This window comes from Mustela putorius, unplaced genomic scaffold, assembly GCF_011764305.1.
Source record: "Mustela putorius furo isolate JIRA1106 unplaced genomic scaffold, ASM1176430v1.1 tig00003853_pilon_pilon_pilon, whole genome shotgun sequence".
NCBI classification, from domain to species: domain Eukaryota; kingdom Metazoa; phylum Chordata; class Mammalia; order Carnivora; family Mustelidae; genus Mustela; species Mustela putorius.
Window position 1 is genome coordinate 25,045,396 of NW_025422005.1, and position 27,765 is coordinate 25,073,160.

Consider the following 27,765-nt stretch of genomic DNA (forward strand, 5'->3'; position numbering starts at 1 on the left):
GAGCTTACTTACTCTTTTTTTCTTTCAGTGTCATTTATTTATCCAGTTGTGTGTATATTTTTAAATCTACTATGGTCAGTATTGCTTACTTAGATTTACTACCCTATTTTACTGATTCCTTAGCTCATTGCTACTTTTTGCATCTGAACCCTTCTACCTGTATTCATCCTTTTTCTTAATGAATATGGTAGATATTTCCATTCTTTACCAATATTAGGTTTTATTTTTATTTCTTGAGCATACAAAAAAATTCTTGTGGTATTTTATTAACATGAAATATCCAGAATAGTCAATTTCATGAGACATGAACTAGATTGGTGGTTGTCTAGAATTCTTTGGGGGGGGCAAGGGGGCTGGAAAGAAATGGAAGCTGACTGCTCATCAGTACAGTGTTTCATTTTGAGGTGAAAAAAATCTAATAAATGGCTACAAAGCTCTGAATATACTAGAAATCACTGAAGTGATTTAAATGGATGAGTTGCATGGTACATGAAGTTTATCCCAATAAAGCTGATATTATAACAAAACCAGTGAAGGGTCACATCTTGAGAAACCAGGTATAACACCAAGTCCCAGAGGAAAGCATGAGGTTGAGGATAGGAGTAGAGCCAAGAAGGCTGGAGCCATGTAGACACAGAAACAAAGCCAGAGATGAGAAACTAAGGCTGGAACAAAGCAGGGAAGCTCTGGGGCAGGATCAAAGCTAAAGTCCACTTTTATAGGGGGGCTGGTTGTTTGGTGTATATGGGTAGGTCAGCTCAACTTAGAGATAATGAATTTCTCAGTGTATTGGGGCAGCCCAATTCTAGGGCTGCGGCTTCTTTCTTTCTCACTAATGAACCATATTGTGGATTCTCTTCTCTTGCCTTATGAAAAGTGGTGGAAAAGCTGACATGTTTCTCCACACACTGCTGAATATTTGCTGGTAGCATTAGTACCAGAAGCAGTAATACTACTAATAACAATAATAATAACCCACACTGGGCAGTAACTATGTGCCAGGCATAGTTCTAAAGTGCTTTACATTATTAACCCATATTTTTCCTCACAGTAAGTCCATGGCATAAATAATATCATAATCTTCATTTTATAGATGAGACAATTGAGGCACAGGACAGTTAAATATCTAGTCCTAGGTCAGAAGTCTTTTGAGTGGAGAGTTTGTTTTTGGTTTTAGTAAGGATCACTTGGTGAAGTTAATTCATTTTCTGTCAAGGCGTCACACTGGAGTGAAGTTCAGCACATAGGACCTTGAGTACATCTGCACTCCAATAGCGCTAGGTTGGTGTGCAAGCCCACCTCTCCCTGAGGTCCCAGAACTTCTTCCTTCCAATGATTAGTAGGCCATTTCCACAGAATGCCAGTTAGAAAAAAGGAAGACAGAGATAAAAGTGGTTATATGGCAATCTGTAGCCCCACTTAAGAGTAGGACCTAAGAATTTCTCTAGAGCAATCATTCATTCATATAAACAAACATTCACCAAATGCCCTCTTACTTTATGGGCAGGGACTGGGAAGATAAAGAGGAGTAAGATAAAGAATACATTTTGGAGGAACTTGAGACCCACAAAGGCATGGCTCTGTGCAATTACCTTCACATACTGGGGGTGGTCCTTCAAACTGTAGGTAAGTTCCAAGTCTGCAGGTCAGGATTTCACTCCCGACTAAGGTAAAGCCAGGAAGGCACCTGTAGCGGACAGTGTCACCTGCCAAAGAGAGACCCATGTGGGGATTTGCTGGCAAAGTCTGGGCGAGGCACACCTTAGTACTTAAAAACCCACTTCCAGGCAGGTCAATCAGTAGTGGGTTGTGCTCTGCTCAGGTCAACTCCAATAAAATGACCCAGAAAAACTGCTACCTCCTTCTCATAGCTCAGCCTTGAGCTTCCACATTCCAGGAACTTTTTGTAGGGAGCTGCATGGATTCATTTCTCAAAACCATACTGACTTGAATCACAGAAGAAAACTGCCTTCCTGTCTCCTCTGCCTAGTGATGGCTAAAAGGAATTGTTTGTATTTTTGGAGCAGACTCAGTTGACAGAACATCAGCCATCTTGCACTTGGCCTACTGTTTCTCTCCACGGATGGGAGGGAGAGATGCACCTTGCTGGCCAGCCCCAACCCAACCCGGCACCTCTTTGCCTGCCCAGTCCTTGCTGGTTTGGGAGGGGGTACCTATGTTGAATTCTTCATTCTCTGTGACGACTTCGGCGTTGGGGAGGATGGTGGGAGGAGGGCATTTGGTGAGTGGATAAGCTGAAAAGACAGAAGTAGACAAATTGGTGTAAGAGCATCATTCTTGGGGCACGTTGTCATTCACTCGTTCAATTCTTCACCTTCTCATTCCTCATTCACCCACACAGATGCAAGTGACTTTTGATCTGTACACAGGGCAAGTTTAGCCAAGTACTATTTAGCAAATCTGCTGTCATTCTTTGTTTGTTTCTGATGCAAAAACCAGGAGCTATATAGTAACACCAACAATAAAGGAGAGGCTTAGTGACAGTCACCAGCACTGAAGGGAAGGGGAGAGAAGCATTTCCTGAGCACCTACTACATGAGACTCTTTCACGCATTGTCACCTTTAATTCTCATGGTGGCTGATCCCTCTGCGAGGTGTTCTTCCTCTCTTTATGAGAAAGCTGAGATTCAGAAAGCTTTGGTTACTTTTCCAAGGTCACACAGGAAGTGAGTGCCATAGGACTTGAATCTAGGTCTGGCTGCTCTCAAATCCCATATTCTTCCCACTGCTTGACATCCAAGTACCGAGTGTAGCTCATGTGAGTGCCCACTAAAGCCAGCTGGTTTCCCTTCAGACAATTGGCCAGACATCTTCGGCTACAGTGGGTTTTCTACACTGGACACCACCCTTCTGGGCAGAGACTGGACTGTTTGTGGTTGGTTTTGCTGAGACAAAGCTCAGCGTGGGCTCACTGCTTGCCTTCCCTTCGCTACGTGGCATGCAGTTGGTGCTATGTAAGTGAGAGCGGCTGTTGCCATTGCTACTGCTGTGATTACTTCCAAAGTCCCCCCAAACTCCATTATGCTTTTTCACAAAGAACATTATCTCAAAAAAATTACAAATGTAATACACTGTCCTGAGAGAAAATATGAGATTTTCTATGACAACAGTAGGAAGAAAATTAAACTCATCTACAGTGCAGGAGGGTTTCCCTTTCCCTGCATCCTTACCAACATCTGTGGTTTCCTGTGTTGCCTATTTTAGCCATTCTGACAGGTCTGAGGTGGTATCTTATTGTATTTTTGACTTGTATTTCCCTGATAATGAGTGATGTTGATCATCTTTTCATGTGTCTGCTGGTTAGCTGGATGTCTTCTTGAAAAATGTCTTTTCATGTCTTCCCATTTTTAAACAGGATTATTTGTTTTTTAGGTGTTGAGTTTTATAAGTTCTTTGCATATTTTTGGATCTAGAAAGTGCACTACCAGGTATTTACCCAAAGGATACAAAAATACTAATTTGAAAGGATATATGCACCCCAATGTTTATAGTAGCATTATCAACAATAGCCAAATTATGGATATGGCCCAAATATTCATCAACTGATGAATGGATAAAGAAGATGTGATATATTTTATGTATATATATGTATATACATACACACACATATATACACATATATATGTATATATTTTTATTTCATTTATATACACACATATATATGTGTATATATATGTGTATATATATATAATACTCTACTACAACCATATTACTAAGCCATTAAAAAGAATGAAATCTTGCCATTTGCAATGACATGGATGGAGGTAGAGAGTATTATGCTAAGCAAAATAAATCAGTAAGAGAAAGGCAAATACCATATGAATTCACTCATATATTGAATATAAGAAACAAGACAAACGAATATAGAGAAAAGGAAGAGTAAAACCAAGGAAAAGACTCTTAAGTGTAAAGAACAAACTGATGGTTACCAGAGGGGAGGTGGGGGGGTGTGGGTTAAACAGGTGATGGGGATTAAGGCTTGCACTTGTGATGAACACCAGGTGATATGTGGAAGTGTTGTATCACTAAATTCTGCACTTGAAACTAATATTACACTGAAGGTCAACTAATTGGCATTTAAATAGAAATATGAAAAAAAACCTAGAAATGATTAAATTGTATGACCTTTTAAAAGTATAAGCATCTCCTACTGAATGTCAGTGACCCACTATCAGAAATCAGATGTTCCGTGTAAAGATGCTAACTAGGAGCCTATTTACAACCACTTCAAGTGGGAAAAAATTACAGTGCATAATCCCAAACTCAGAAAGTGTTTAAAATAAGATGTGTGTGTGTGTGTGTGTGTGTGTATGCAAGAAACCATAATGCTGGAAGTTCAATACTTGAAACATTACTGCATGACCACCCAAGAATGACTAGTGTAACAAAACAGCGGCTCTGTTCATTCTAGCACATACACTTTGCATACCATAGAGCACCACACGAACCTTCCCAGCGGGACACATTGTGAAACCCTAGCCTGAAAACAAGGGTAATGTGGGTGCGTGTCCAGGATGGTGCTGTGGGTGGTACAGCACGGCTGTACATCAGTGAACATCACATCATCACAACCTCTCAGAACCAGCAGCAACACAGATACACATTCTAAATGTTTGCCTGGGATCCCAGTGTTTTACCAATTGCAATTGGAAAGTAACCTGAGACTTTTCCTATATATAGTTTTGTTGAAAATGTTGTATTATATTTTGATGATTTAAATCATTTTCTTTCTGTAGATATATTGGCTGAAAAATGTATTGAGAGACATAGAAGCTTTAGAAAATGTGAGTATTAAAACCAAGAGGCACTCGTGGGGTAACCACGAAGGTTTAACCGTGACTTAACATAAACCAGGGAGGACCGTGCCTGTATTGGATGTATGCTTCCATTTTTCTCTCCAGGAAAATGGCTGTAACTGATATCAGCAACAGAGTGGCTGTTTCTCTGACACTGGATGCTACCATTCTTCCATCCGACTCATTTAATGATTGTGGAGGGCTTAGCCTGGGTCAGGCACTGTGTTAGGCACTGAAGATGCAAGAGTAAACAAAACAGACAGTCCTTGCCCTCATGGAACTCAGATAAACAAAAAGGTAGCATTTTTTTTTTTTAAATTGACATTTGATAACGAGTTAGGTTAAACATTTTTTTCATAGATGAATAGACTAGGTTTTTCTTCTTAACATTCTGTTAGTCCTTTGCTCCTATTTTTCTTACAAATTTGAAGAACCTGGTGCATATTTAAGATCGATTTCTGGGAGCACCTGGGTGGGTCAGTTGGTTAAGCATCTAATTTTTGATTTTGGCTCAGGTCCTGATCTCAGGGTTGTGAGGTAGGGCCTAGCACTGGACATGGAGCCTGCTTAAGGTTCTCCATCTCTCCCTTTGCCCCTGCCCCCTCCCTCTCTTAAAAAAAAAAAAAAAGACTTACTTCTGCCTGTTAAATATTTTTTCAGTTTATCCTCTGCTTATATTTTTCTAGGACACTCTTTGAATTTGTAGATGCGTGAAGTTTCTGCTTATTCTGTTTAGCCAATTCTTTCTTTCTTTCTTTTTTTTTTTTTTTAAAGATTTTATTTATTTGTGAGAGAGAGAGAGAGAGCAAGCGAGCACGAGTTGGGGGAGGGGCAGAGGGAGAGCCTGACATAGGGCTCAATCCCAGGACCCCAGGATCATGACCTGAACTGAAGGCAGATGCATAACTGATTGAGCCACCAAGGAGTCCCCCTGCTTAACCAATTCTTAATATTTTCTTTTATAAAGCTTTTAAAAAAATTTGGTATCTTTCAATCTCAGCCACATGCTTATCTTTAAAGTAGACTTTCTGGGTAGGGAATTGGATAAAGAGGATCAAAGTGTACAAACTTCTAGTTATGAGATGAATAAGTACTGGGGATATCATGTGTTACATGATGGTAACACTGCTGTTTGACATATTTGAATGTTGTTAATGGAGAGCAGATCCTAAGAGTTCTTATTTTTGGGTATCTATATGAGATGATAGCTATTAACTGAATTTATTGCCGTGATTATTTCACAATATACATAAGTCATGCCATTATGTTGTATGCCTAGACTTACACAGTGCCATATGCCAATTGTATCCCAATAAAACTGAAAAAAAAAAAGTCTCTCAAATTCTGAAAAAAATATTTTCTAACACATACTTAACTTCCAGGAAAAAAATCAGGAAAAAAAAATCAGTAAAAAGGGATCTGCACTTAAATACAGCCTGAGTTTTTAACATATAGTGGTTACTAGTTTGACTGCAGTAGATTAGTCATTATATTTTTAAAAAGTTATACCTTTCTGCTCAATGCAGAAAGCAGGTAGAATACTAAAAAACAAGACAATGAAAATCCCCCAAGTCACACCACCACCTAGGCACAACCACTGTCAGCCTTGGGTTTCTTATAGAAAAATCCCTCCCCTCCCAGAGCACATACTGCATCTACCATGTTATTGCCGAAGAACTCAAAAGACGGGAGGTGGGGGGGAAATTCAGGACTCCACCACTTCACCTTTGTCCCCACTCCCCTTGCTCCCCTTGGGGGTGAGGCTTAATCAGACTCCAGTACTGGTTAACACACTAACTGGTGGGCTGGGCTCCTTGTGTGCTGTCAAGCAGCAGCCAGCTTGGCATCAGCCATTATAGGCCACTGTTTCACTGTTTTATTCTGTGCTGTCTGCATTTTTGTTCCTATAGTTTCCTTTTCTTTAAGGAGTCCTGGTCCATTTTAGTGGAAGATGGCATTAGAAACTGGTATCTGGAGCTAGACGTCTTTATTGCTATCGAGGAGCCATTGCTTCCAAGTCCTCTTTGTGGAAAGAGGTAAGGAATACATGTATGTATACACACCCATATTTACACCCATTTCTCAGTCTACATCTAGGTGCACATACTGAAAACGATAGCTCAAACTCATATCACCAATTCTAATCCAATTCTCTGGGTATATACTAACTTTTGCTCTTGCCACATTTCTTTTTTCTTTTCTTTTTTAAAAATATTAATTTATTTATTTTCAGCATAACAGTATTCATTATTTTTTCACCGCACCCAGTGCTCCATGCAATCCGTGCCCTCTATAATACCCACCACCTGGTACCCCAACCTCCCATCCCCCGCCACTTCAAACCCCTCAGATTGTTTTTCTAACCCTCTTCTCTTATGGTGAGATACCTACCCTCTATTGTCCTTAATCTATTCACTTATTTGATCAGTCATCCATAGGGAACCATGTTCCCATCTCTACTGCCACTCCTCCCTTATGTGAATGCCCTGCTCTCCCATCTTGGAGTCTGATGGATCATCTGTGTGGATGCCCTCCCCACTCTTCTGGGGCTCCTACCCTACTCAGGAGTTTCCTCAGTTTGCTCAGAGCCTTGATACCCCATGCCAGCTCTCTCTGTACAGATGTTGCCTTCAGTGTGGACTCCCTCTTTATTCTTATGCTCACTTTGTTTTATCCAGTTTAACAGCTTCAGGACTGAATTGTTCAGGAAGGGAAGACATTCAGCTCTCCTTTTATTTATTTCTTATTTGGAGTCTGTGTAGTCTAGACTTTTTTTTTTTTTTGTAGTCTAGACTTTTATCCTGGAAGCGGATGCTTTCCAAAATTTATTTCTATTTCCTAAACTACATGTTTCCAAGGGCATTTTCCTCTGTAATTCAAATCCGATTATCTCATTAAAAAATACTGCAGAATCTTGTTCATAGCTCTTCTTAAGGTACTTTTCTACCTATTAGTCCTTAAATTTATTTAAAGATAATGTTTGCCTATAGAAAGGCGGACGTTCTTTCCCCCACACCAGTCCCACTCCCCAGTCTCTGCAAATGTACCTTCTTTTTCTTTAGTTCTTGTTACAAATATTGTCTTTTGACAGGTCTTCCGCAATTATTCTACATGAAGCAGAGTTCCCCACCTTTTTGTTTGCCATCTTATTTGTTTCCTTCATAGCAACTTATTACAAATTGCAAAGATTTCAGTTGCCTGTTTGTTTGCTATTTCTCTCTCCTCAGAAGAATAAAGCTCTATGGGAAGCAGGCATTTCATAGAGCAGGAAAGCATGAATGGTCAATCAAGACATGAAAGGATGCTCACCTCATCATTAACATGGTAAGAGTGAGATGCTATTGCAGGGTTATAGGGTAGCTCTATTTTTAATTTAAGGAATCTCCATACTGTTTTCCAAAGTGCCTGTACCAACTTGCATTCCCACCAACAACCAAAGATACTGATGTAGTGAAAAGAAGTGCCATCTCTACCCCAATGTTCATAGCGGCAACGGCCACAGTCACCAAACTGTGGAAAGAGCCAAGATGCCTTTCAATGGACAAATGGATAAAGAAGATGTGGTTCATATATACTATGGAGTATTATGCCTCTGTCAGAAAGGATGAATACCCAACTTTTGTATCAGCATGGACGGGACTGGAAGAGATTATGCTGAATGAAATAAGTCAAGCAGAGAGAGTCAATTATCATATGGTTTCGCTTATTTGTGGAGCATAAGGAATAACATGGAGGACATGGGGAGATGGAGAGGAGAAGGGAGTTGGGGGAAATTGGAGAGGGAAACAAACCATGAGAGACTGTGGACTCTGAGAAACAAACTGAGGGTTTTGGAGGGGAGGAGGGTAGGAGGTTGGGTGAGCCTGGTGGTGGGTATTAAGGAGGGCACGTATTGCATGGAGCCCTTTATGTGGTGCATAAACAGTTAATTCTGGAACACTGAAAAAAAAAGAGTGAGATGCTATTTCGTATATCTACCATATTGGCAAAAATTTAAAAATGTGATAAAATCCAGTGTTTGTAAGATGGATCCAGGAATAAAGTCAAGCTTTCCCAATTCCAGCTCAAATATATGTAATGCTCTGCAAACTCTAATAGGAGGATTATTCTAAAGGTGAGCACAAGCCCACAGAGAACTTTAAGTTTTTCAATCCTGCTCCCACTATAACAAAAATGTAAAAGTATTCAGATCTGTAACTTTGGACTCTTAGAAGAAAATTGGCTGTTGATAAGGACAAATCCACCCTGAATTGTTCATGCTCCTCCTGCTTCAATTCTCCAAAAATTCACTTGGGCACAGTACTTCCTGTGAGGTCAACAGAGGTCCTGGATTCCTTTGGAGTGGGACAATCCTCTAGAATGTGCTACAGGACAAGCTAGAGAACCCAAGTAAGTGGGTAACCAGTGGGTTGATGTGAAAGAATAGAATGAGAAGCCTTATCCTCTTGCTTCTAAGCTTGGACTGGGCACCAAGGATCAGTGCCATGTGCCTCTCTTCCAGTGTGGAAGAGGAGGAAAATTTACATGTATGGAGGTTTGTGTTGGGGGATATTGCATAGGTTAACATATTTAACTCTTATAATTCTGAGGACACTGAGGCTGAGAAGCTATGTCACTCATTCAGAATCACACAACTGGGAATGGTAGAACCAGGGATCAAGCATGGCCCTGATTTGAGAGTACAGTGCTTCCCTCCCTTGCCAGGCTTCCATACTGACCAGAGAAGGCTATGGCGAAGATCCCACCCATGGCTGCATCATGGTGGAACTTGAGCAGAATCTGGTTGGATGAGCTGTGCAATGTTTTCTTGGCCAAGCTCCGGCTGAAGACTCCAAGCTGTGGAGCTGTCTGCTGTGCCCCATCCCTGCAGGTAGGAAAGAAGGTTCTGGTATGTCACAAGTCACCATAGCTGCCTGCTTTGACTTTACCATCAGTCATAAGTCACCATAGCTGCCTGCTTTGCCTCTACCAACAGGGGCCTTAACAAAGGCCTGGAGTGGGAGGCTGTGACTCTTCTTGTCCCAACACTGTCTTTCTCCAATGCCCTGTGCACCTCCCTCTGTTCTCTCCCAACTCAGTCTGCCAACAGAGCCGACAGAGTTGGCAAAGTACACACTGACTCCTCGTTCACCTGATTCTTCACCAGCTTCTGTAATGGGCTCCCGGGGGTAACAGTCTCAGCTGAGAAGCAGGAGCCACTGGGCAGGTTCTCTCAGTCTGAGCAGCAGTAGGATGGGGTGAGGAAGACGGGCAGGAAGCTCATGCTGCTATCCAGGCCAGCCCCACTTCCTTGTCTCCACACAGAGACATACCCAGGTTGCCTTTCTAGGCAAAGTCTTTCTTTCCTGGAGATGTATCTAGTCCCTTCTATCTGTTTTTAATTACAGTCTTGTAAAGGAAACTAGAAATTAACCCAGGATAGTCTGATTACACTTATTCAGCCCTTGTAGTTTTGGGAAAAGATGCCCACTATCCCCTGCTGATTCCTAGAATGGCAATAACCCCTAAACAAAAGAATCCTTTAATTATACATTTGTCCAAAGATTCAGTGGTTTGGGAGGAGCTGTTTAGGAGACTACACTTACTGACTCGTAATTCATACTCCCATTGTAAAGTCACCCAAGATACTCTATCACTCAGAGCAGAACTGTCAGCTGGTAACCACTAGGCCCCATGTGGCTCTTTACCTGAATTAAAATTAAATAAAGTTTAAAAACCAGTTCCTCAGTCCCTCCAGTCACATTTAAGTACTCAGTGGCCACTTGTAGCCATGGGCTACTGTACTGGACAGCAGTTTGTTTCCATTACTGCACAACATTGTGTTGGACAATACTGGTTCAGAATGAGATGACCAGTGGGACTTCACAGAATTCTACCCCAAAACTCTTTCATTAGTCTGGGTAGCATATCTTAGGTAAATGTAGAATTTTGGTTTGGACTCTTGAAAAAATGAGAAAAGTTTATATCTACAACCATTCCTATTCACATACCCACCCACTGGTGCTCTGACCCCTAGTAGCACTCCGGGTTGGACCACTGTCCTCCCATCCCTCTCCCTTCAAGGAGCCACAGAGGGTAATTGAAACTGAGCCTTCATTTACTATGTTTATTCAAAAGTCAGGAAGCTGACCACCATTTACAACCATTCAGCTCTTGGTTTTCTGACAAAAAACTGAATAACCCAGTTTAGAACCCAGCTAATGCCCCTAATTGGCTGTCGATGTGGCAGCTGGCCCTACCAGACGGTGATGAAGTCTCCAGAGGGCTCTGTCTGCAGCAGGCTGAGGTTGAGGCGGATGCCATGACCAATGGGCACGGTGATCAGCCAGACACAGTCCTGAGAGCTGGAGTATGGACTGGGGAAGCCAGGGGAGTACACAGTGCCATTGGAAGAGGTGATATTCCCGCCACAGGGGACTGCCAGGGAGGGGACACAAACACAGATGAGTGTGGGAGATCGACCCCCCCACCCCAGAAAAAATTCCCTTATGACTCCCTTATGAAGTGCCAGCGCACTTCAAATTACCCTGTCCGAGGAGGTCAGGCGGGATCGGGAGAGGCGATGGGGCTGACGACTGTTCATTAGTTTCCTGCACCAGACCCAGCACACTCCCCATCTGGCCCCTGATCTTCAGTGCAGGTGACTCTGTTGGCCAGCCTCAACCCCCTGGCCCCCCTATTCTTCCTGTGGATGAGACCTGCCCAGAAGGAAGGATGCACTAAAGCTCTCCTCTCACCCTTCCTAGGAATGGGGTGGAGGACAGATATCACAGTCAGGGCTGTAGTACTATTGCTGGGATAAGCTATGAAATTATGAAACTATTTCTTTCTCTCATTTTATTTGCTCTAAGATTCTTAGCGTGGTAATTTTTTTTTAACTTTCTTTTTTTAAAAAGATTTTTAAGAAATTTTTTATTTATTTGACCAAGAACAAGAGCACACGAGAGAGAGCACACAAGCAGTGGGGAGGAGAGGGAGAGGGAGAGGGAGAAGCACATTCCCCACTGAGCAGGGAGCCTGATGTGGGACTCGATCCCAAGACCTTGGGATCATGACCTGAGCTGAAGGCAGATGTTTAACCAACTGAGCCACCCAGGGCCCAGACTGGTACCTTTGGTATTAACCTAAGAGATAAGGATTCTGGTGATGAAGCTAAGGTTGGGTTCAAATCACGGCTAAACCATTTATTAACTAGATGACCTTAGACAAGAGTTTATTCTCTTCCTGCACCTGTAAAATGGAACTAAGAGCATCCCCCTTGAGAACTGTGGGGGGCCGTTAGGTGAACTGATGCATATAAAATGTCCAGCCTGGCATTTAGCTCACAAAGGCGGCATTTGTGGCCTAGATCTTATCCTCTCTCCCTATTTCTCTGTCCCCCAAAAGTGACACCCAATTTTAGGCTCACTCTGATCTAGGCTTTGGGTAAGGGGATGGAGAGGCCTTGAAGTCTCCATAATGTTACAATTTAGTCATCAGGGAGGGAAAAAAAAGGACAAACAAATAAACAAACAAAAAACCAACTCCGGTCCAGAATAATGAGTGCATTTGGCGGGCACAGGCAACAAGCAGTCATCTGGATGGGTGGCAGACCAGAGTGAAGAGAAAGAATCCAAATGCCTCCAGGCAGAAGGTAGGGTTCCCACGAATGCATATGCATCCTGAGAGGGGTCTGCAGGGACACACCATCCCTCCTATAAATACTGAATATCCACTCTGTGTCAGGGTCAGGCATAGCCTGGGGAGACCAAGGGGAGCAAGGGTACCAAGGCACGTGGTTTTGTTCACAGCCCACTCACTGGGATACAGGTAAGTCAACTGGCCTCCATAGATGCCAGAGCAGGGGGGACATGTTGTCAACATGGAATGCCACAGGAGCGACGGGGGAGCCCCTCACCTGGTCTTTTGAGGGTAGGGAAGGATTCTTGGTGTTGGTCCCATTTAGACAAGGCTAAGTAGACAAGGCAAGAGAGAAGAGCGATGTTCCATAAGGGAGGGACAGTGTGTGCTAAGAACTAGACGCAAGAGAACATGGTGCCCTGGGACAGCTAAAGCACTTCAACTTAGCTGGACCTAAAAATCTATGGAGTGGAGAATACCCGGAGGTATGCAGGCCCGGAGGGACATGGAGCGCTACACGAAGGGGTATGGAATTTGCCCCAAGGGAAATGGGGATGCCTTGCTGGCATCTGAGCAGGGGAGGGTCTGGAGTGTGTTGATGGCTTAAAGTCTCACACTGCCTACGCTGGGAAAAATGGATTGAGTAGCGCATGACCAAAGGCTGGGAGACCGGCGAGGAGCCTTGTCCAAGTGGTGGTGGGGATAAAGGCAGAGGCAGTGGATGGAGAGAAGTGGTTGCATCTGAAAGGTAATCAGGGTGTAGAATTATCAAGACTCGGTGAGTAAATCAGATAGACGAGAAGGAGGGGTGCCAAATAAGGGCCGAGTTACCAGGTGACTAGAGGTGCCCTTCACTAATGAGGACTTCCCATGCGCAAAGATGATGACTTTAATTTTGAGTATATTAGGATTTAGATGCCTCTGGATAAGTGAAGCTCTTTAGTAAGTATTGGATATACAGGTGCAGATCTCAGGAAAGAGATTAAGATTACAGCGTCTTCCCTTCTGATGGGTTGGCTCTTTCCAAGGGCTGAGTAGGTATTCCCTTGGCTGTGGCCAACTTCTCCTCCAGGTTCTCCCCAGCTTGGGCCCAGAGGTCTGTCCCCAGGACTCTTTCGCTGGATAGGGTGGGTCCCTTCCATATGAAAACAGGATGGACAAGGTTTGCCTAGACTCCCCGGCATGGGTGATTCCAGGGAGCATGGGAGTACTCTGAATCAGTCTCCTTAGGAAGAATCACCAGGGATGAGGGAGGGACATACCTTCACACCTGGGTAGAGGGTGGTCCCAGTTCCGGTTGGTGCCATGTTGACATGTGAGAACAGGGTGGCCAGTCAGTTGATATCCTGGGAGGCACTCAAAGGTCACTGATTGTCCAACATTATAGCCAGCTCCCCTCACAATGCCATTGGCAAAGGGCTCTGGGTCTGGACACTCTTGAAGTTCATAGGCTGGAAGAGATCAGGAGAGAAGGTCACTTTATTCTCTCTGGACATTTTCTCCTCAATCAGACTATAGAAGCATCAGAGTCCACATAGTGTCAAGCACCAAGACTTGGACTCAGATGGACCCTTGTTATTTACCAGTTGTTGGCTCTGGGCTAGACATTTAACATTTCTATGCCTCAGGTTTCTTATTTAGAAAATTGTTACTGGGAGAATTAAGTGGGCCAATATATGCATAGCTCTTTGCGGAATCCTGGCACACAGTAAGAGCTCAATAAATGTTCCCTGTTATTACTGTCTCCGTGGGAAAAGGAGGCTCAAGGAAGACAAGGCTACGTTGAACCCTTGTTCGCTGAGCACCTGCTTGGGGCTGGGCAGTGACCTCAGTTCTTTCACATGGATCATCTCATTTAACCATAACAACCAGGTTCTAGATCACAGACACAGAAAGCAGTCAGGGAAGAACCTGAGTGGGGTCTTTCTGACTCTGAGAAATGATAGCCTTTCAAGACAGAGGAACTTGGTGGGAGTAAGCCAAGCCTGTGGCTGGGAGAGAAACTTTCCAGAGGGAATCAATGGATGAAAAAGAATGTGTGTGCCTGTAAGACAAGGAAGCCTCTCTAAAGGGCAAGAAAGCTGTTTCCGTGAGAATAGGTGAGCCCAGCTCAAAAAGGAGACGCCTTCATGGAAGTACTTGACGTGTCTGACAGAGAGAGGTCACTGAGGGGTTTGCTGAGCACGTGTACAGAGCACAGACTCTGATTAATCGGATCCACAGAAAAAAGAACAGCTGTGTAGCCAGAGTCGGGCCCATCCTACACAGGAAATTGGCAGTGGGGTAGACGGAGCATTCCGAGAGTGGAAATTCTCAGTGGGAGTTGAGATCAAATGAACGCTCCATGGAAGTGGATGCATTCATTATGTGTAATAACAATATAAATAACAGTGATCACGAAGCCGACATTTCCCAAGCCCGCCCTCTGGGACTGTGCCCGTGACTGTGTTGTGTATTTCCATTCACTGTCTCACTGCGGGAGGCCTCAGCAGGAGGAACCAGGCAGGTATCACTGGGAAATCAACAAGGTCACTGGGTGTGTCAAAAAAATCAAGCAGCTATGGCGCGAGCGGGCAGGCTGGTTGGCCAACGGAGACACGTGGCCCTTTCAGCAGCAGCGGTTTAGGCAATCTGGCAAATTAAGGTCTTAGTAGAAAAGCAGGGAACTGCCCAGGGAGCTGACTGAATGGATGGCCTAGGCCTCTAATGAGAAGCCTGGGTTGGGGGAAGCTGCGGACCCAGTGATGGTGAGTAGCCAGGAAAGAGTGGCTGCACATCAGAAGCCAGGAGCAGCCTGATGGAGAGTCCCTTATAGGACCCGTCTCATACAGAAGGAGCTGAGCTTTTAAGAAAAAGAGACATTTAAGGGAGAGTACCTGGACTGTTTTCAAACTGAGAAAAATCTCAGAGCCTGTTTACCGGACGAAGCTTCGAAGGGAAAAGGTGGGCCTATTGGCAGAGATGAACTCTAAAGGGCAGAATCATTAGCTTTCCTAAAGAAGGGCTCCTGGGTTTGTCCCAGACGGAGATGCTATGGTGGGAACAGATACAATTTTTAACAAAGTGCCACAATTGCAAATATTAATATTATTAAAATTATTAAAATATTCATATTATTAAAATACGAAAAATGATGCCTAACATTTTGGAACAATTATGTGTCTCATTTTGCTAAAAGTTCTTTATAATCATGATCTGAAAAGTTTTTTTCTTTTTTAAGATTTTATTTATTTATTTGACAGAGAGAGATCACAAGTAGGCAGAGAGGCAGGCAGAGAGAGAGGGGGAAGCAGACTCCCTGCTTGAGATCATGACCTGAGCCGAAGGCAGCAGCTTAACACACTGAGCCACCCAGGCGCCCGTGATCTGAAAAGTTTTAATGGTATAAAGTTAAGCCTATCCAACTGAGAGGCCCGGTAAGAGTGGCTTAAGCTGTTAGTAACAATTTTATGGGAATGTCTACCTGGGAAAAGAGAAGAGAACTCCATCCTAGGAAGTTCAGAGTGTCTAATGGAGGAATTCTGAGAAAAAGTAAGGAGTTGGATTTCCTCAGAGAAAGTTGTGGGACTGCAGGGAGATGGGCCTGCTCAATAGAAATGTCTCAGTGGGGACAGGTGGCCCTTTTGGAAACAGGTCTTTTCATAAAGGAAAACCTGGGGTGAGTGGTCAGAGCTTGTGTACAAGGTACAGCTCCGTAGGGCTAAGGAGGGTGTAAGTAGGCAAGTTGGGCAGGGAGAACTATTTGGGTCTGTCATACATTAGGAGGCCTCTGTGGGAGGATCTGGGTCTCTCACATTAGAGACAACCCAGTCCCAGGGGCGGGGACCACCACAGACGGAGAAGCCTAATGGAAGTCCAGGTCAAGCCTGAAGGGGAGCAGCTGCCCTGACACCAAGTGTGGGCTGATAGGCATCATTATGTCTGTGGAGCTCCAGCAGGCACCGAGGGAGCAGCTGGGCCAGTGACCTGAGGGAAACCTCAAGAGGAACACCTACCAAGTCATGAAGGTAAAATGTGAGTGGAAGGAGGTGGGCCCACCATAGAGTAGACACCTCTGGGCCTATTATATAGTTGGACCAACTCCTAATGTAGGTGTTGGGCATCTAAAGGCATATCTAGAACTCTGCTGCCCTTGGGCCTAGCTTCCCCCATCAAGGGAACATCCTCAAAGGAGGAGTGGGCCTCTGAACATGTGAAGCTCCAGCGTGAGTAATGGGCACGTCACAGAGAGGATGGCTGGCCCATGGTGTTGGCCTGTGTCTTGGAAGCCTCAGTGAGTGTGAGAGGGGCTGAGCTCAAGACCAGGGCTCTGTGGAAGTAGGTAGGTCGCTTCTACAGGGAGAAGTCAGTGAAGTCCAAGGGACTCAGGGGGACAATTCTTATAGGGACAAGTTGGCATATCACATGGGAAAACCATGAGTTTCTGTTCCCATCACATGGACTCAGGGGGCAGGGCTGTGCCCATCATAGAGGTGAGGGCACAGTGTATGTGGGTAGGCCCCCAAGAAGCTGCCTCTGCCACTATGGTGGTGTCATCAGTACTTGGATTTATCCAATAGGAGAAGCCATGGGGAGAGCATGTGGGCCTGTCAGAGGTGCTGTGAGTTGAATTGTGGCCCCTGCCCAAATTCATACGTTGAAGTCCTAACTCCTAGTACCTCAGAATGTGACCTTATTTAGAGAGAGGATCTTTGTCATTTCACCTTAATTTAAATGAGGTCATTAGGGAGGGCCTTAATCCAATTCGACTGGTGTCCTTATAAAAAGGGCAAACTTGGAGACATAACAAGGATTTGAAGCCAGAGATGGGGGTGATGTTTCTATAAGCCAAGGAAATCCAGACTGCCAGTAAACTGCCAGAAGTGAGAACAGACTCTCCCTCACAGCCCTCAGAAGGAGGTCAACCCTACTGACACCCTGATTTTGGGACTTCAGCCTCCAGAACGGTGAGAGAAGAAATGTGTGCTGTTTAAGCCCTCCAGTCCATGGTACTTGGTTACCACAGCCCTAGCAAACTAAGATACAGGAGAAGCCTGAGAGAGGCTTGCATCTGCCTCAGCAGGAAATGTTGACCACATATGTGGGCCTGAGTCTCTCCTGTGACAAAACATGGCCATCTGATGTATCATGATGCATCTGACAGCCCACACCACCCGCTGAAACTGTGTGTGCTTAATAGGCACGAACACTTTTGGTTAGGGCTGGCCTCTGTGACAAGCCCACAGACTGCGTCACTGGGTGAGGCAGCTTTGTTACTATCAGGAAGGAGCCAGCACTCTCTGGTAAAAGCACTGCTTCTCCCTGCCGCTTCACTGGCGTGAGAGGCCCAGCTCCTCCTCCTGAGGTGACCCAGGTCAGGGCAAGCCCAGCCAGACCGGCCGAAGCTCCTTCTGAGGAGGCAGTGCCCGTGTAACTGGTCCAACGGTGCCTACCTCGTAGAATAACCCTTGAAGGCTTTCCCTAAATGACAAACCAAAATCCAGTATTCACCTCTGACAAGGGATGAAAAAAGCCAAGTATCAGAGCATTATGTAAATAGAGCATTCTATAGATTTATATAGGAAACACAACCAAAAATTTCATGAAACATTATATATCCTCACAGATACCTATAACATATGTATATTAACATGTGGAAAAAGACCGGGAAAGATCATGTTAAAGCAACAGTGTTTACTTCTGGGAAATAAGCCTGGTTTGGAAGCTGTAGACAGAGAAAGCTTGGCCTTACCTGTAATGCTTTGATTTCTTCCTTCCCTTTGTCCTTCCTCCCTCCTTCCCTCCCCCTCTTTCTTTCTTTTTAACAAGGTGAGTGTGTTTGTGAATATAATCAAAACTTCACTTTAAAAAAGAAAATTGCAAAAGCAGTATTTTTAGCACGATACAATTTTGGTTAACATATAATAATAGAATTACATTAACATACATACAGAAAAAATGGGGAAAACAAACTTAGAAGTTGGTCATCTCTGCATAAGGTGGGGTTGGAGATGGGATTATGGGAAAATTTTGACTTTCTATGATGTACTCACAAAAACATCTATAATGATTTAATTTTTTATTAGCATGTATTAGATTGGAAAAAAGTCCAAAATTATGAAAAAAAAAAGTTGGTGGAAGAATCTGGAAAAAGAGTTTAGCATAAATGGTTCAGTCAGTCACAGTAGGGAGGCATCCGAGGGAGATGCTGGGCCTACCTAGGGCCATGGCATAGAGTGGCACAGATCGGGAATAATCTGCATAGCCCCAGGTGATGGCCCCTCACACAGGAGAAGGGAATGGATTGGGCTTGTTCCAGGGAAAGCGTGCCAGGAGGAGGGGGTCCTATCACAGGATTTCACCTCAGCAAGGCAGAGCCCCAGTGAGCATAGTCAGGAAACCCTGTGTGGGAGTTAATGGACTTATCTCATTGTGAAGACTCAAGGGGCACTCCTGGGTTGTTACCAGAATCCTCCATTATGAGATAAAAGGAGCTTTGCTGAGGATAATTTGGGCCTGACACTTAGAGGAGGATTCAGAGAGACTAAGTAAGCCTATCAAGGCTGAGGGGAAGTGGCCATCTGGCCACTCAGGGATGTCCTATGGGAACGTTCAGGGAAAATTGTTGGCAGCTGGATCTGGACAGAAGGCCGATGGTGCTGTCGGGCCTTAATCCTGGAAAAACCTTGTCAAGGGGGTTAGATATCTTCATGGGGCCGGAGAGATATGCCACCAAAGGGGAGCCTGCATCTATAGGCCTGCCCACCACCCCTCAGCCCTCCCTGTGTTCTCTCTCCCCCTAAGTAGAAGGCTGGGAATACAGTGGATGTGGGTAAGAGAAGAGGATGGGCAGGAGGGGATGTGCAGAAGGCTACGGGCACTCTGGGTCCTTACCCTGATACTCCAGCTTGAATCCTGGCCTGTTCTGGGAGTGGTCGCTGTGGAAATACAGAGTGGTCTCGTGGGATGTAGAGAGTAGGGAGCCTGGAAGCTCGCTACCACTGAATCTGCCCATCATGCGGCTGGTCTCGTAGGGGCCATTCCGGATCTCTATGAAGTCATGGTTGGGCTCGGTGGAGAAGTTCAGGAACTGGATGTGAGCCCCTGGGAGCAAGATAGAGGCAGACAGTGCCCAAAGCAATAGAGTCCTGCTTCAAACATGTGGCCTCATGGAAGCCTTTCCTGCCAGACCTCATGCATCCCTACTACTGGCTTCCCCCTCAACTGAGATTGCCAGAACATAGTTTGGGGAGACACCATCCAGTCCAGTCTTTTGTCTTGATGCAGGATTGAACTTAAAAATACATTATTTGCTCAGAATGAAGGGCATCGATCATTCCAGAGCTCTGTTCCGAGTCCATTTTATTTTACTGAAAACAAAGCTCAGGGCTAACAATTGATTTGTAGTTCCTAGCCCTACTAGCAATACAAAGATAACTTTGCTAAAATAAACTTTTTACTTAAAAATATCACCACTTAAAAATAACTATACCTAATCAAAAGACATGAACTTCAGTACTGGTATCTTCTAGAATACTTACGATAATTCAGAAATTAGAAAAATACATTGTCAGTGAAGTTTATGCTTTGGGATCTTACTGGATTAATCAAGATCTCCTAACAACCCAATAGGTTAAATGGATCTGATTAAGCCCTTAACTTACATAGTGATATACTCTGAAGAATGGAGATGGGAAGATTGATATTTGTTTATAGCTGAGACGTCCCTAAATTATATTGAGGAAATGTATTTATTGTGCATAAGAAAATATCCATTATGTTGATTGTGAAAACCTAGTTGCAAAGTAGTATGTACTATATAATTCTAATTTTGGTACTAAAAACCCAGAAGAATGTTCATTGATATGAATATCAGATTCACTAATAATATTTACTGAGGATTTGCTGTGCATCAGGGCTGTGATAGGCACTGCTCAGGGATGAACAATATCTATCAGGCCCTTGTCTTCACAGGGGTTACATTTGATTGGTGACGACTAAGCTATAAGTATTATCTCTGCATAGTGGGGTTACAGATGGACTTTAACCTTTTAAACATTTATCACCTGTAGTTTCTAATTTACATAAATGGAGACATAGGTGTGATTTTTTTTGCATCTAATTAAATAAATTTTTATTTAAAATTATTAAAAATTAAAGATTTGATTTACAACATTGAAGACCCTTCATATCTCCTGCTCTCTCCCATTTGAGGGTCACTCATGGATCGGGAAGATACTTTTCCAGTTCATGGTTTTAGATTCTTAAATATATGTTTGATTTGTTTGTCTCAAACATGTACATTCATGTTGTTATACTGCACAGGAGGTTTTATAAGCTTTTTTATTCAATATTGTGCTTTTCAAGGTCTATAATTTTATTTTATGAATTATCCAACCACACTATTCACTACCCTATTAATGAACATGCAGATCACATTTCCAAATCACTGATAATTGTGCAGTGAACACTTTAGGACATGCGGTCTACAGCCTACGCATCATCCCAGCACCGTGGGCAGCGTGTTCATCAAAGGGGCTCTTCGGGGATGCCAGATTTCTGAATTGAATGGGTGGGGAAAGGCGTGGGCTTCACTACTGCCATCTGGTGGTAACATCTTGTAAATGCAGATGTTCTGTACACACTGAAACCAGGTGCCATGCTCAGGTCCTCACTGGAGTCCAACATTCACTTGAAAGCAAGGACTTCTGTGATTGCACCCTGCAGAGGGCTTGTTCTCCAGAGGCTGAATAAGCACCCAGGCCTTAGAGTTAGAGAGCTCTGGTGGCTGAACATCAGGACTAACAAGAACAGTGATGTACCTCCCACTTAAACTTCTGATTTCCTTTGGATGTTGTGCTCCCTCCAACTCTCCATCTCTATCTGTCTCTCTCTATCTCTATTGCTCTATCATCTGATATTCTTGTGGTCCATGCCTGGGTGCAGGGCTATGGGGTCTCCTAGCTCCTCTTCCCTCAATCTCTAAAATCTGGAGTTCCCCAAGGCTGCCAAAGCGCTCATCATTTTGTACCCTGATTACGTACCCCCAGGTTCCTCCAGAAGATGGTACAAAGTATGAGACTCCATCCTCTGAAAGGTCACCAACTCCTCTCCTTCCCTCAGAATAGATTTAAAGCAGGCCAGTTCAGTCCCTTTCTCCTGAAAGCCCCTTCTCTATCAGAAGACCCAGTCTTGGCTGAATAGTTCAGAATAAAAAGAGGTGGTTTTCATTCCTGAGGTCATAGACTGGGAGACCACAGGCCTGTGCAGGAGCCATCCCCACAGGACGTTCTGTCCCTGGGAGCAGGGAGGTGACTCAGGCAAGATGACCCATCAGCTCCACATCACCACAGAGCTTTTATCTCTTCAACAGAGATGTTGGGGTTAAATTATATCCCCAGTCAGGAATGAATCATCAGCAATTAAATTTTGTACCCAGACTGATGTCCTCCATACCCCACCAACCCCCATGCCTGGCATACTCCATCTACACACACACACACACACACACACACACACACACACGCCAAAACTCCCACTCTTTAATACCAGCCAGAATGTGCATATAAAGAATGCAAAGTCTATATCATATTGACCTTGGCTATATAATTTAATTAGTATGAGAAATTGGATATTGAAGTTAAAAGCACAATTTGAGGTCCAGTCTCTGTTAAAGACTTTTTAAATTCTTTTTCAGCCACTCCTGAGTAATTTCTCATTCTGCAGTCCTGAATTTTAGCTCATTACTCAGATAATAATAATAATAATGGCAATCTTTCAGATTTTCCCTATATTTTATGTTCCCAAAGTGTTCATTCCTAGCATCCTTAACTGGTCTTCACAATTGTACCAGAGGTCAACAGATGAGGAAGATGAGGAAGTAGAGAGGTGGGGTGCTCTACTACCTTGGTCAAAGTCATAATGAAGGGTCACCAAGGGCCTGGGTGTGCAGACTTACCAAAGCCCACGGGGAGTGCTATCTTCCAGGAACAGTCCATGTTGCTGGGGTAGTTGCCGGGGAAGCCGGGGCTCAGGATCACCCCCTCCATCTCTTCCACTGTGCCCCCACACTGTGCTGTGACAATGAGGACAGCATGGAGGAGGGTATGGGGTCATGCCAGTGTTTGGGTGCTCCCTTACAGCAGCAGTTTCTGATCCCTTCCCAAGTCATGAACCCCTCTGAGAATCCAAAGGAAGCAACAGTAATCTCCCCTAAATGACTACACACACAGGCAAGATTGAACAAATTTAAGTTCAGGAAGGCACTGCCCAGCCGGCCACAAACCCAGGTTAGGACTCTTGACCTAGAGCTGGCCCTCTGCAGGTTAGTCCCCTTAGTAAGGTCATGCAGCAGCACTGGTCTGCTCCAAGAGGAGTGTGACCATTCTTACGCTATGCCTCAAATCTCTATCACTGTCCAATCAATTCTTCCAAGACTCAAAAGAAAGGCTGAAGGGAGGGGACTGTCATGCACAGAGTCCCCACTTTGTGCCAGGCTCCATGCCGGGCTCTGTGCAAACACTCATCCCATAGGGTTGGTTGGCTCACAGATGAGCCTACCAGGGGCCCACACTTGCTCTCTGTTCATCCTCAGCCAAAGTGACTGTGATTAGTGTTCCATGGGGAGCCAACCATGAGGGGTTAGGGCCACTGACACTCCAGCTGAGGTGATGTCAGAGTCACCTAAGATACAGGGCTAGAGCATGAATACAGCCTGGTCAGTGGACATCAATTCTTTTCTTTTGCAGGAAATGGTTGTGGGAGCTGCAAGGAATTAGCTAGTTAAGGAAACCAGAGAAGGAGGGGGAGGGGGGATCTGCAGGGTCCAAATGAAGACCTCTGGGGAGAGGGTGACAAACAGAACCATGCCTGGGTTCAGAGTGGCCGGCGGGGGGGGGCTCTGGCACTGACTGTCAAGGTCACCATCCCAACTCTTTCACTTCCTATGTGACTTTGGGCCAGTCTAAACCCCTCCAAACCTCAGTTTCCCCCACCTATAAAATGGAGCTGACCGCAGGACCTACATCATGGGGTGGTCCTTACGTTACAGCAGAAGGGCCTTCAAGTCACTTAGAACAGGGGCTGATGCACACAGTAATTGGGTGACAGACACTCTATTAGCGGTAGCTGCTGTTAACAGGAGTGGTTTCCTCCGCAAGAACTTCGTAATATGGAGTGGGAATGGGCGGAGTGCTTCAGTCTGCCCAGACACATTTCTGGCCACAGAGCAGGCAACCACACCCTGCCCAGTGGTGAGATCCCAGCAGGGAAATGCCATTATGACTAAGGGATGCTCCCTTCCCACTCATTTTGCTTCTTATCCCAAGATCAGCCTTGATTTGTACTTTACAGTTGGCGGGGCATCAGAGAAAAGTATGGTTCCATCCCCGATGGTGCCAATCACTTTTTAATCCTTAAAAGCCTTAGTTTTCCCATTTGCAAAAATGAGGGCAACGATACCTCCCCTGAAGAGCTGCTGTGAAGAAACAGGTAGGCCATGACTTGCATACAGTAGACACTCAATAAGTGTTATGTCCTCCCTCCCCAACCCAACCAAGCTAGGCCCTTGTTTCACCAGTAACCCGCCCCCTTTTCTCTAGTGGCAGATTTTATCCACCTGTCCCATGAAAAGTCACAGGGGAAGGCTTCAATTGCCCAGAGTTTCCATCGGGGCTTTGGTCAATTATCTGGAATCAGGATGGTCATCGTAATGTTTTCAAACAGGTAAGCCTCTTGTGATACCTCATTTGATGGGCGAAGGTCTGCAGAAGTCACGACCAGCTTGTGTGACAGCCACAAGGCAGCCTACAACGACTCTTTTTCCAAGAGATCCGGGACACCAAACTGTCCTTTGATCTGAGCTTGATCTCCATGAGATGTCACTGAACCCAGATCTCTGGCAGGAACGGGTATTATGAATGGACTGAGAAGATTGGGGCTCTCTTACCAATACAGAGCGGCGGAGGGTAGTTCCAGCGGCGCACAGTTCCGGGCATGCAGGAGATGTGGGCGTGGCCCTGGAGGGATCAGGAACAGGGGTGGGCTCATTGCCCCCAGGGGCACAATTGCATGTACAACCCAGAACAGGGGGTTTGTTCAGGGGCCTTGTGTTGAGCAACAAGATACACAAAGATCCACGAACCCTCTGTGGGGTGGGATGAGGCAGAGGGAGAGAGACTTTGGGGAAGGATGCTTATTAACAGCCATTACTAAGGAATTCTCATTACTAAAGTTTCCTTGTGAGACTTCTTTAATTACTAGATTCCCTCCTGGCCTTCAAAGAAAGATTTAATTTTCCTGGAGTCTAATCAAACTGAAACTTTGCAGGAGCCCATTCTGAGGCTGGCTGATGCAAACACGCCCAAGTCAGCAAAGCTTGTCTTTTGCATGAACAGCTCTGGGAAAGGACAGTGGTCCCTGGGGAACCCGAGGGGCTGCTCCCTGTTCTTCAGTGACTGCAGCTCAACTGGCGAGAGGCTGGTCAAGCACATCTCAGGGGCCTCCTGCTTCCTGCCCGCGGTGTCGAGGGGAGGTACCTGGAGGGCATATCCTGGCTCGCACTGGAAAGAGACCACATCGTTCACCAGGTAGCGCTCGCCAGTCTTCACCCCGTTACTGGGCACAGCCGGTTCTGGACAGCTGCTCAGGCCCACCGCTAGATGAGACAGAGACAAAGAGAAAGGAGGAGGGACAAGCCCAGCAGGTCAGTGCACCAGTAGGCAGAGGATAATGCTGGCAGCGGGGAGGAGATGGGGCTCCAATCTGTACTTTCTTTGCCCTCTGCCTAGAGACCAGTGCTTCCTAATCCTCTTGCCCTCCGAGCACACAGAAAGTCAGAATATTTGTCCAGCACAGAGGATCAATAGACCAATGCTCCCTGGGGTGGGTGGCCATCAGGCAGGTCATGTACCTGCCCCCTGAGGTCAGCAGAAGGACTCTGGAGCTAGGGGGATGCCCAGCTCCAAACACCCAGACCTCTCTACTCAGCTTCTCCTGCACCATTCCCAGACCCTCAACTTCCCTTCATTTTCCTTGTCTTAAGAGGACAATTCTTGGGGGGCAAAGAAGCTGGGGGAGGGGAAGGAAAGGCAAGGAGGAAGGAGAGCAGTTATCAGAGAGAGGCCTCTCAGTGTCACTCAGAAGGCTCTGAGAGGCCCACTCTCGGGGACAGACTGTCCAGAAAAAAATTTGCCAGTGGGTGAGAGTCTCTGCTGCCTTATTTCTCCTGTTCTGTTTTTAAGGTGAGGCCAGTTCCTTTCTGGGAGTACTACTGGGGGTTCCCCATGCCTAGCCCCCCAAGGTCAACTCTGGTCCTTGCTCACTGCCGGATCTCTTACCACCTCCCTCTCTTTCCCTGCCCCCGGGCCATCCTGTGCTCAGAGGCAACTGACATTTCTGAATCTCTCTCCTTGAATCATGGACAGCCTTCCTCAGCAGTCCGAAGTGGGTCCCCATCAAGTGTTATTCAGAATCTCATCCTCTCACTGGATATTCTAGGATTGTCATGATCTTGGCCCAATCACTTTCCAAGATCACCTCTAAGGGCTCTCAAACACTCCTTCATGATCCTTTCTTGAGTTTCAAAGTTAATCTGTACTTATTCACTCCTTATTCTATAACCAGCATTGTACACCGTCTACGCTAGGACATCCATCCTAATCTTCCTCATCGGAGTCTTCCTGCTCTCTGCCCACCCACCATCATCACTGGAGGAGCACTTACTGAGACTTCCCACCAGCAAGGCTGGGGCAAAAGGGGCCCATGCATCATCTTCTGCTCTTCCCACCTCCCTTCCTGAAATCATCCTCATCCAGCTTTGAATTCCCTGTTGGTGGAAACTCACAGCAAGTGGGAGTGGAGCATCTCCTGACTGTGGGATGTGCCCCACAGTGGTCCCTCTGCAGCTGTGGGCACTTAAGGTGCACCAACTAAGATGAGATAAGGTGCACTAAAGAGATCTCTGTGTACTGAGGCATGAGACTGGCGGTGCCGTTTTCCAGGAACAAGGGTGGACAGACTTTATGGTTTGGTCTGATCCTAGGCACCTGCACAGCTCAGAGAGTTTGGGAGCAGGCATCCTCAGCCCTCCTGGTTGATTCCTGGTGGATACCTTCTGATAGCCCTCCTAGTAGATCCCAGATCCCTCGGGAGATACAGGCTCCCCGGGGAAGCCACATGTTATGTAGCAGAAAAGGGATGGGAAGGGCTGGCCAGCCTAGGACACCACCAGCCCCATCTCCTTGTGGAACTGGTGATATGTCCTTGTTCTACATTCAGAGCTGACAGTCGACATGCACATCAGATAACTACATGTGCTTTTTTCCTTCAAAGGAAAATTCACATATAACAAAATCGTAACAAAATACATACATCTTATGCGTACATTTACTGAGTTTTGACAAATGCCTGCATCTGTATAACTCCAACCCCTATCAAAACTACAGAAAATTGCTAACTCCAGAAAGTTCCTTTGTGCCCTTCCCAGGCAATTCCTGTCCTACATGTGCCTTTGTGTGTGTGTGTGTGTGTGTGTGTGTGTGTTTTAAAGAGAGAGAGAGAGAGAGAGAGAGAATATGCATGTGCAAGTGGGGGCAGGGAGGGGTAGAGGGAGAGAGAGAATCTGAAGCAGGCTCCATACTCAGCATGGAGCCAGAGGCAGGGCTCAATCTCAAGACGCTGAGATTATGACCTGAGCCAAAATCAAGAGTCAGACACTTAACCCCCTGCATGTGCTTTTAAGAAGTGAACATGATTCTTGCAAATGAAGGCTGTTTCGGCCTATGTCCAGCTGGGCAAAAGAACCCAAGGACAAGATTAAAATAATATCAAACTGAATTTGAAGTACTACACCTTGGCTGTCTTCTTGTCTCTTTCTCCCCACTCCTCCTGGCACTCTAAGTAAAATGTAACACAACTCAACTCGGTATTTAGTGGGGTGACCACAGCTTAGTGACTGAAACCTACTTAACCACTCGGCAGTGATAGGATAAGGAGAAGCAGAGAGAAAGAAAGGGAAAGGCAAGAGCAGAAAAAAAAAAAAAATGGAATGAGGAGAAAAGTGAAATCCAAGAGAGAAAGAAGGAGACAGAGAAAAGTCCATTCTAATTTCTCCTACAGTGCACAGCCCTGACTTTATTTAAGCCATATATGCAACAATGGTGGAATTATTTTTTATCATATGCAATTTATCGCTTTCAAAAGCATATTGTTCCATTTCCATTTCAATTAAATCAACATTAAGTGAGTCATAGCAGCAGCTATGACTTTTCAGTACCCTTCAAAACCATTTGCCTCTACAGTTAATTCTTCCCCTCTGCACCCTCTTTGTAGACTATCAAATATTAAGAGA

At 45.1% G+C, this 27,765-nt stretch overlaps 1 protein-coding gene across 4 annotated transcripts in view; it reads right to left on the reverse strand.

The window, feature by feature from the left end:
- The window catches only part of CSMD2 (CUB and Sushi multiple domains 2), a 600,967-nt gene that overhangs the window by 82,785 nt on the left and 490,417 nt on the right, over positions 1-27,765 (reverse strand). For all 4 annotated transcript variants that reach the window (XM_045064163.1, XM_045064162.1, XM_045064161.1 and 1 more), the window contains exons 38-46: positions 24,953-25,071; positions 24,364-24,433; positions 22,375-22,491; positions 19,311-19,520; positions 13,700-13,888; positions 11,057-11,234; positions 9,536-9,681; positions 2,175-2,255; positions 1,593-1,706 (exon numbers count right to left, since the gene is read on the reverse strand). In XM_045064163.1, the coding sequence (XP_044920098.1) occupies positions 1,593-1,706; positions 2,175-2,255; positions 9,536-9,681; positions 11,057-11,234; positions 13,700-13,888; positions 19,311-19,520; positions 22,375-22,491; positions 24,364-24,433; positions 24,953-25,071 (1,224 nt within the window). The remainder of the gene's footprint in view (positions 1-1,592; positions 1,707-2,174; positions 2,256-9,535; positions 9,682-11,056; positions 11,235-13,699; positions 13,889-19,310; positions 19,521-22,374; positions 22,492-24,363; positions 24,434-24,952; positions 25,072-27,765) is intronic.